Source organism: Lissotriton helveticus, chromosome 3_1 (genome assembly GCF_964261635.1).
Source record: "Lissotriton helveticus chromosome 3_1, aLisHel1.1, whole genome shotgun sequence".
In the NCBI taxonomy this organism is placed as follows: domain Eukaryota; kingdom Metazoa; phylum Chordata; class Amphibia; order Caudata; family Salamandridae; genus Lissotriton; species Lissotriton helveticus.
Genome location: NC_136061.1, coordinates 1,540,873,521 through 1,540,883,988, shown reverse-complemented (window position 1 = coordinate 1,540,883,988; position 10,468 = coordinate 1,540,873,521). Strand labels below are relative to the sequence as shown.

The 10,468-nt window shown below is 45.5% G+C and overlaps 1 protein-coding gene across 2 annotated transcripts in view; it reads left to right on the top strand.

Annotated features, from left to right (window-relative positions):
- The first annotated feature begins 692 nt into the window (after positions 1–692).
- Positions 693–10,468, top strand: part of ATP5MG (ATP synthase membrane subunit g) — a 33,712-nt gene continuing 23,936 nt past the window's right edge. The window contains exon 1 of one of the 2 annotated variants that reach the window (XM_078682244.1): positions 693–771. In XM_078682244.1, coding sequence (XP_078538370.1) covers positions 708–771 — 64 coding nt within the window. In that variant the 5' untranslated portion in view covers positions 693–707. Of the gene's footprint in view, positions 772–5,498; positions 5,658–10,468 lie in introns of those variants that run through there. The other variant, XM_078682243.1, reaches the window with a different exon arrangement.

Sequence of the window (10,468 nt, the reverse complement as noted above, 5' to 3'; positions counted from 1 at the left end):
TTCCTGACATAGAATTTCACGTTTTTCCAAAAAAAGGGACTTAACTGACGGGCCAGCAGTGAAGAAAGGAACTACGGCAACGGCAGCTGTATATGGACTAGCGCTATGTGTGATGATTGGACTGTTGGTGGCCATGGTTACTCCTGAGATTCATGGGAGTTGTAGTTCAATGACATTTTTTCTTTATCTTTGAACTTGCTGTTTAATAAATGTGAGGAAAGAAATGCATAATCCTCGCCTCCGCTCCTGCTGTAGAATCTGCTAGGACCAGAGTAAAAATAATATTTAAGCCTCAGATTATTCTGGGTAACATTGTTCTTTCCTCAAATACTCTATAACGTTTAAATAGCAAATTAGTAGTCCAAGGAACGATAAAACGTCCTACTCTGAAGGCAGGAGGCTTTATTGGACACCCTCTTTCTTGGTATTGAACGTGATAGAACTGCCCCATAGATCCGTCAAAACTCTGAAGCCCTCAGTCTCAACCTCTCTCCAGCGCGGCGCCCTTTCTTCTAATCTCACTCTCGTTGGTACTGCGGACGCTCTGTCTTCTAATTTCCCTTTCGCTGGTGCGTGACGCTTTTTTCTCGCGTTCTCCTCTCTCTGGTTCCGCTGACGCTCTACGCCATCTCCGCCCCTCTCTTTGACCTATAGACGTTCTGTCCTCTCGTCTCGCCTGCTCCTTCACGGTCACCTCTCCCGTAGTCATGGCTCAGGCAGCTCAGAGACTCGTTAAGACCGTGACTACTCGTGGACCACAGCTGGTGGGCGGTAAGAGCTAGAGAAGAAAGGTTAAACAAGGGAGTGTAGAGCTGGTTACCTTGCCACCTATTAACTCTTTGCAGACATTCATGTGTGTGACCGCCCGATTACTGTGCGACCTCAGGGGGCATCCTATATAGATCGATTATACGACTATTCATAAGTTGGCACATGCCAATAAACCCGATTCCGGCGGAAGACAACCGAATTTTCAGGCCAAAAACGGCTTTATTTTAGCTGTTTCCCGCCTGAAATTGCATTTTCTACAATAGAAGTCAAAGGGGAATTTTAATTCTCCAGATTTTTTATTTTAAATTTCCCACGCCCTTGTCCTAAAATGTTGGCATGTATGAGTTGGGTATGAGTTGGGTAATCATTTTTGCGTATAGCACTTTAAAATAACAACTATGAGAAGTCCAGTTGTAATTTGATGGTGTGGATGTGTACTTCCGTGCACTGATGTGTACTCTGCTGGGGTCTTGTTTTTTTTTTCCTCATCTATGGATTGCGAGCGAGTAGGTGTGAGTGCTGGAGGACAAGTATGTTACTCCCTTCACCTAGATTGGGCGCTAGCTCATTAGCTTTGGACGGGGGACGAGTGTCATTGGTTTTTGTCCATAAAATTCTAAGGGCTGTTATTCGTAGGGGTGTGTGAAATTTGCTAAACTTTATTTTGTATGATTACGTTAAATCTTGCGAAAATTATTTAAGGTTGTGCTGCATAATGCAAACCTCACATTTAACGCAATATTTTAGCTCCAAAAGCGAACTTAGTCAACTTTTGACATGAGAACGCAATTTGCGGTAAAAAAAAAAACCCAAGAAAACCATAAGTGGTGCGGGCAAGACGCTCGCGTTTTGGCCGTCTGTATTATTCCTATGCGCTAACGTTAAACTTTTAGCACGAACAGGATGTAATTTAATTGTGTAATTTAAGGAATTTGGCCTAACAAGCGTAACACAAAATTAGCCAGTGTCACTTAATTTCACCCACTGTTTTTTATGTGTTATATATTGCAGGGCAGGTTCCTTGTCCCAGACCAATTGACTGAGACCGCTTAGAAAAGGACATTGTTTGGATCTATGTAGTGGGTGGACACAAAGGAGGTCGTTGGTTGGATTTGTGGTGTAGGGAGTACAAGGGTAGTAACTAAGGTTATCACGTTTTTTTGCAGGTTTGACATGGTTCTGCATTTAGGTGATTTGTGCCGTGACCTCCGGACACCCCCCCCCCCCTCCTCCTCCCGGTCAGCTTTTGAAGGACGCCAATGGTCCTGCTATTTGCTGCTCACAGCTAGCTGCCCAGTGGCAAACCATCTGCAGCCTGACTGGGTGCTATGTCTCGCTATTGGAAACTTAAGTGGGTTTAAAAGAGGTGCCAGTCTGTGGCTCGGCGGGCGGAGCTGCGGCACAGCCGTTGTCCTCAGTGCAGCTTCGTGGACTAGTACCTAAAGGATTTCTAATTGAGAACGTGAAGATCTGTAATTAGCCCTAAATGTATGAATGAAAGGCGTGCTGAGAATATGCACTTGGTGTTTGTCTTCATTTAAGCCTTCTCCAGTAGGTTATATCCATAGACAGACCCTCCAGGATATCGCGATTTCGCGATTTCGCGATTTGCCGCGAAATCGGCACTTTAGTAAAAATGCCGCGATTTTTACAAAAGTGCCCGCGAAATCGGCACTTTTTGTAGAAATCGCGGCATTTTTACAAAAGCCGCCTATATCCTGGGGGAGTCTGACTTACGTTGTTTATTGGGGCGGGCGGGAAGGACACAGAAGCACGAAATAATAACATTCCGGGCTTAATGGGGCATTAGCAGCTCACTGCGACAGGCTTTGAAGTGCCCCTCCCGCGTCTGGCTCCCCGCTGGAGACCCTCCCGGTGACTGGGGCGAGCCCCCGCCCTCTCCCCTGGAGCCGAGGGTCGATATGGGAAAGAATAGAAAGGGTGATTGTTTGCTGACCTGGTGAAATCAAAAAAACGTAATGGTGCAACCCAGAGGCCAGAAAAGACTGAGAGGCACCGTGCGTGCGATGGCGACCGCCACGCCAGCCATACTTTAATTATTTCTAAATGCTAGACTTGCTGCCCTGTCTGCTGCCCGCGCAGGTGAGTCTTCGGCTGTGCCAAATCCAGTCGGGTGGAATGGGAGGGATGCATGCATGATGCATCATCATGGGCAGTGGGCGGGCAGGCCGAGATTAAAAGCCAAACGTAATATAGGTCCCAGGCACCAGGTCCGGTTCTGCACAATCACACCGTGAAGATACATATCTCCACCAGTCAGTTACAGCGAGAGCAGAGGGAGGACTGCCACATGCCTGTCAATAAGCTGCTGATAAATTTCTTCTGTTTTCGCTCGGATCTGTAGGTGGGGCAGTTCACCGAGTGTGAAATGCGATATTCACTCGATATTCACTCTTTCTACCCAGGAATGCAAACGCGCCAAGGCTGATTCATGAAAAATGTATGCCACGCGTCCCTTAAGCCCGTCTCATTTGTCGTGGAGAAAATCTAAGGCCTTGAATTTAGAGAATCGTTTAAAATTATTAGGCAGAAAAGTTTGAAAAGTTTGACTGAATCATCACCGCCGCTATAATTCAAAAGTGCAAAGATAACATAATGCATCTCAAATGTAGCCGAGGTGTCTGCGGGATGAGCCGGGAGCAACAGGCTTTACTTCTTGTTCTCGTGCAGCAGAGAATCATGCAGAGGGCTGTGTCTTGGAATTTGAAAATATCCACAACTGCCACATTGTTCACGCACTGTACTTCTTCCTACAAATACGAAGCCTCTGTTTATCTCATGATATATATAACTGATTCCTGGCAACGTTATAAAAATAGTTTTCTTCATAAAGGCATGGGTTGTTTAACTTTCTTTTTTTAATGTGTAGTTATTTTTTTTCCACAACCGGAGGAGGCACATGTGGGGGGAGAAGAAAGGGGTAAAAGAAAGGGAGAGTGGCTGGGTTTAGAAGGAAAGCGTAGGGGTGAAAGAAAATGGGAGGATAAAGGTGAAAGGTGGAGCGCAAAGGTAAAGAGGGGGAGCAAGAATGAAACCTGAGGGTATGGGGCAGGTGAGACGAGAAAGAAGGGGTGAAAGAGAAGGGGGAGTGAGCAAAGAAGTCAGAAGTGGGAAAGAAGTAAAGGGTAGTAGGGGGTGAGAGAAACTGGGCGAATGAAAGTGAAAGGTGGAGAAAAGTAGAGAGGAGTGAGCGGGAGAAAAAGAGGGAGGGTGAATGCGCGAGAAAGGGCGAGAGAGGAAGGGGAAGAAAGACAGTGTCTGGAAGAACAAAAGTATGAGAGCTAGAGAGAGAAGAGAGGGTGAGGTAGGGAGAGAGGGCGACAAGAGAGAACTAGAGAGATCCAAAGATGGAAAGAGAGAGGGACGGGGGAGAAGAGACTGGGCTGAGAGAGATATCGATAAGAAGAGAAAGATGTGTGTGAGAGAGAGAGAGAGAGGATGAGTGAATGAGACACAGAAAGGAGGGGGCATGAGAAACAGAAAGCTGAATGGGACAGTGGAAAGAGTGAAACAGGAAGGAAGATAGAGGAGCTAAAAGCGGCAAAACACAACTAAGAGAGGGAGAATTGGGAGGCAGAAAGAGTGTAAGGAAGGGCGGGTGATGGATAGGGTCACTGGAGGCCGCTTTATCAAGGTCCAGGGCCAAATGAAATGCCGCACAATTGCCGCTAAATTTCCATATTTGTGCCGCTAAATTTCCATTTTTGTGCCGCTAAATTTGCTAATCCATGCCGCTATATCCTGGGGGGTCTGACTAGGCACACAAAGATCTCTGCAGCAGGTGCCTGAACACCATAAGATATTTTAAAATGCAAGCTGTGTAACAAATTAAGCAGGACAGACCTACTGCCATGTTTTTTTCTTGTTGCCCATTTCTTTTCATTTCTTTAAGCTAATGGCAATGTAAATGACAATGCCATTTATTTATCTGTTTTCAAAACCAACACATAAATACAAATTTTGTCATTTACAATGCCAATAGCTCTAACTTTTCCAAAAGCGAAACCATTGCATTGTAAATGCTTGTTTTCTTTATACTTTTAACTTGCTGTCCAATAAAATGGAGAAAGGACTAGCATAATCCTCGCCTCTGCTTCCTGACATAGAATTTCACGTTTTTCCAAAAAAAGGGACTTAACTGACGGGCCAGCAGTGAAGAAAGGAACTACGGCAACGGCAGCTGTATATGGACTAGCGCTATGTGTGATGATTGGACTGTTGGTGGCCATGGTTACTCCTGAGATTCATGGGAGTTGTAGTTCAATGACATTTTTTCTTTATCTTTGAACTTGCTGTTTAATAAATGTGAGGAAAGAAATGCATAATCCTCGCCTCCGCTCCTGCTGTAGAATCTGCTAGGACCAGAGTAAAAATAATATTTAAGCCTCAGATTATTCTGGGTAACATTGTTCTTTCCTCAAATACTCTATAACGTTTAAATAGCAAATTAGTAGTCCAAGGAACGATAAAACGTCCTACTCTGAAGGCAGGAGGCTTTATTGGACACCCTCTTTCTTGGTATTGAACGTGATAGAACTGCCCCATAGATCCGTCAAAACTCTGAAGCCCTCAGTCTCAACCTCTCTCCAGCGCGGCGCCCTTTCTTCTAATCTCACTCTCGTTGGTACTGCGGACGCTCTGTCTTCTAATTTCCCTTTCGCTGGTGCGTGACGCTTTTTTCTCGCGTTCTCCTCTCTCTGGTTCCGCTGACGCTCTACGCCATCTCCGCCCCTCTCTTTGACCTATAGACGTTCTGTCCTCTCGTCTCGCCTGCTCCTTCACGGTCACCTCTCCCGTAGTCATGGCTCAGGCAGCTCAGAGACTCGTTAAGACCGTGACTACTCGTGGACCACAGCTGGTGGGCGGTAAGAGCTAGAGAAGAAAGGTTAAACAAGGGAGTGTAGAGCTGGTTACCTTGCCACCTATTAACTCTTTGCAGACATTCATGTGTGTGACCGCCCGATTACTGTGCGACCTCAGGGGGCATCCTATATAGATCGATTATACGACTATTCATAAGTTGGCACATGCCAATAAACCCGATTCCGGCGGAAGACAACCGAATTTTCAGGCCAAAAACGGCTTTATTTTAGCTGTTTCCCGCCTGAAATTGCATTTTCTACAATAGAAGTCAAAGGGGAATTTTAATTCTCCAGATTTTTTATTTTAAATTTCCCACGCCCTTGTCCTAAAATGTTGGCATGTATGAGTTGGGTATGAGTTGGGTAATCATTTTTGCGTATAGCACTTTAAAATAACAACTATGAGAAGTCCAGTTGTAATTTGATGGTGTGGATGTGTACTTCCGTGCACTGATGTGTACTCTGCTGGGGTCTTGTTTTTTTTTTCCTCATCTATGGATTGCGAGCGAGTAGGTGTGAGTGCTGGAGGACAAGTATGTTACTCCCTTCACCTAGATTGGGCGCTAGCTCATTAGCTTTGGACGGGGGACGAGTGTCATTGGTTTTTGTCCATAAAATTCTAAGGGCTGTTATTCGTAGGGGTGTGTGAAATTTGCTAAACTTTATTTTGTATGATTACGTTAAATCTTGCGAAAATTATTTAAGGTTGTGCTGCATAATGCAAACCTCACATTTAACGCAATATTTTAGCTCCAAAAGCGAACTTAGTCAACTTTTGACATGAGAACGCAATTTGCGGTAAAAAAAAAAACCCAAGAAAACCATAAGTGGTGCGGGCAAGACGCTCGCGTTTTGGCCGTCTGTATTATTCCTATGCGCTAACGTTAAACTTTTAGCACGAACAGGATGTAATTTAATTGTGTAATTTAAGGAATTTGGCCTAACAAGCGTAACACAAAATTAGCCAGTGTCACTTAATTTCACCCACTGTTTTTTATGTGTTATATATTGCAGGGCAGGTTCCTTGTCCCAGACCAATTGACTGAGACCGCTTAGAAAAGGACATTGTTTGGATCTATGTAGTGGGTGGACACAAAGGAGGTCGTTGGTTGGATTTGTGGTGTAGGGAGTACAAGGGTAGTAACTAAGGTTATCACGTTTTTTTGCAGGTTTGACATGGTTCTGCATTTAGGTGATTTGTGCCGTGACCTCCGGACACCCCCCCCCCCCTCCTCCTCCCGGTCAGCTTTTGAAGGACGCCAATGGTCCTGCTATTTGCTGCTCACAGCTAGCTGCCCAGTGGCAAACCATCTGCAGCCTGACTGGGTGCTATGTCTCGCTATTGGAAACTTAAGTGGGTTTAAAAGAGGTGCCAGTCTGTGGCTCGGCGGGCGGAGCTGCGGCACAGCCGTTGTCCTCAGTGCAGCTTCGTGGACTAGTACCTAAAGGATTTCTAATTGAGAACGTGAAGATCTGTAATTAGCCCTAAATGTATGAATGAAAGGCGTGCTGAGAATATGCACTTGGTGTTTGTCTTCATTTAAGCCTTCTCCAGTAGGTTATATCCATAGACAGACCCTCCAGGATATCGCGATTTCGCGATTTCGCGATTTGCCGCGAAATCGGCACTTTAGTAAAAATGCCGCGATTTTTACAAAAGTGCCCGCGAAATCGGCACTTTTTGTAGAAATCGCGGCATTTTTACAAAAGCCGCCTATATCCTGGGGGAGTCTGACTTACGTTGTTTATTGGGGCGGGCGGGAAGGACACAGAAGCACGAAATAATAACATTCCGGGCTTAATGGGGCATTAGCAGCTCACTGCGACAGGCTTTGAAGTGCCCCTCCCGCGTCTGGCTCCCCGCTGGAGACCCTCCCGGTGACTGGGGCGAGCCCCCGCCCTCTCCCCTGGAGCCGAGGGTCGATATGGGAAAGAATAGAAAGGGTGATTGTTTGCTGACCTGGTGAAATCAAAAAAACGTAATGGTGCAACCCAGAGGCCAGAAAAGACTGAGAGGCACCGTGCGTGCGATGGCGACCGCCACGCCAGCCATACTTTAATTATTTCTAAATGCTAGACTTGCTGCCCTGTCTGCTGCCCGCGCAGGTGAGTCTTCGGCTGTGCCAAATCCAGTCGGGTGGAATGGGAGGGATGCATGCATGATGCATCATCATGGGCAGTGGGCGGGCAGGCCGAGATTAAAAGCCAAACGTAATATAGGTCCCAGGCACCAGGTCCGGTTCTGCACAATCACACCGTGAAGATACATATCTCCACCAGTCAGTTACAGCGAGAGCAGAGGGAGGACTGCCACATGCCTGTCAATAAGCTGCTGATAAATTTCTTCTGTTTTCGCTCGGATCTGTAGGTGGGGCAGTTCACCGAGTGTGAAATGCGATATTCACTCGATATTCACTCTTTCTACCCAGGAATGCAAACGCGCCAAGGCTGATTCATGAAAAATGTATGCCACGCGTCCCTTAAGCCCGTCTCATTTGTCGTGGAGAAAATCTAAGGCCTTGAATTTAGAGAATCGTTTAAAATTATTAGGCAGAAAAGTTTGAAAAGTTTGACTGAATCATCACCGCCGCTATAATTCAAAAGTGCAAAGATAACATAATGCATCTCAAATGTAGCCGAGGTGTCTGCGGGATGAGCCGGGAGCAACAGGCTTTACTTCTTGTTCTCGTGCAGCAGAGAATCATGCAGAGGGCTGTGTCTTGGAATTTGAAAATATCCACAACTGCCACATTGTTCACGCACTGTACTTCTTCCTACAAATACGAAGCCTCTGTTTATCTCATGATATATATAACTGATTCCTGGCAACGTTATAAAAATAGTTTTCTTCATAAAGGCATGGGTTGTTTAACTTTCTTTTTTTAATGTGTAGTTATTTTTTTTCCACAACCGGAGGAGGCACATGTGGGGGGAGAAGAAAGGGGTAAAAGAAAGGGAGAGTGGCTGGGTTTAGAAGGAAAGCGTAGGGGTGAAAGAAAATGGGAGGATAAAGGTGAAAGGTGGAGCGCAAAGGTAAAGAGGGGGAGCAAGAATGAAACCTGAGGGTATGGGGCAGGTGAGACGAGAAAGAAGGGGTGAAAGAGAAGGGGGAGTGAGCAAAGAAGTCAGAAGTGGGAAAGAAGTAAAGGGTAGTAGGGGGTGAGAGAAACTGGGCGAATGAAAGTGAAAGGTGGAGAAAAGTAGAGAGGAGTGAGCGGGAGAAAAAGAGGGAGGGTGAATGCGCGAGAAAGGGCGAGAGAGGAAGGGGAAGAAAGACAGTGTCTGGAAGAACAAAAGTATGAGAGCTAGAGAGAGAAGAGAGGGTGAGGTAGGGAGAGAGGGCGACAAGAGAGAACTAGAGAGATCCAAAGATGGAAAGAGAGAGGGACGGGGGAGAAGAGACTGGGCTGAGAGAGATATCGATAAGAAGAGAAAGATGTGTGTGAGAGAGAGAGAGAGAGGATGAGTGAATGAGACACAGAAAGGAGGGGGCATGAGAAACAGAAAGCTGAATGGGACAGTGGAAAGAGTGAAACAGGAAGGAAGATAGAGGAGCTAAAAGCGGCAAAACACAACTAAGAGAGGGAGAATTGGGAGGCAGAAAGAGTGTAAGGAAGGGCGGGTGATGGATAGGGTCACTGGAGGCCGCTTTATCAAGGTCCAGGGCCAAATGAAATGCCGCACAATTGCCGCTAAATTTCCATATTTGTGCCGCTAAATTTCCATTTTTGTGCCGCTAAATTTGCTAATCCATGCCGCTATATCCTGGGGGGTCTGCATAGATTCGAGCATCACATGACCAGATATTAGATGGATCCTTGGGCCTGTATGAAATAAGGAAGGTCGTTAGTGGTGACCAAGAACTGGACTTAAAGTAAGGATTATTTCATCTATGGATTGGTGCATTAAGAGGCCCCTGTTTGGGGCAAAAAAAGAGAATGTAAGTTGAATTCATGGGTGAAGAGAATGAGTTCTAGGTTGTTAATTTACTCAGCTAGAATAAGTGAAGGACATTATTTAAGTCCATGGACTAGGAAGATCTGTAGACCTAAAACCCAGGACTGATGGGGAACAAGGAACCACTAAGTCTGGTGGTGCAGAGAAAGGTATTTTTTGGGTTCATGACTGTGGCAGCAGAAACACATTATTGGCTTTACTCAGAACTAAGTTGGTACTAGGAAGGCCATTGTCTGAGACCATGAACTGAAATGGAAGACATTTGTGTAGTTGATGGACATGGATGGTTAGGGAGTCCTTAGTCGGGTCCATGGGCTGGGAATGCAGATAGAAGGTTGTTGCTTTGGCTCATATACTTGAGCACTATTGGGAGAAATTGTTTTCGATCATGAACTGGGGTGCTTAAGAATGGCATCTCATTGGTAGTAACAGATTTATTAAGGGGCGTTATTGGTTGAGGGTGGTGACTTATGTGATTTACATTGGTATTTTGCCAGCCACAGGACTTATCCTTTTTATAGAGTATTACAGAGTTTAAAAAAGTAGGCAAGGGCTTAGAGCAGGCACAGCTATGTTACAATTTGATTAAAAACATCAGTTTTAAATGTATTATCATCTTGACTGGATCAACAGAAAAGAACAAGAATTTTTGCACACAGGAACTGAGAATGCCTCAATTCTTTACACTGCCCAAAATCCATAAGGGACGAACACCACCTCCAGGCAGACCCATCGTCTCTGGGATTGGTTCTATTTTGGATCCATTATCCCAGTACACTGACTGCTTCCTTTGCCCACCAAGATTAGGTCATATATCAAAGGCCCTAAACATCTTCTGAACCTCCTCTATGCAATGG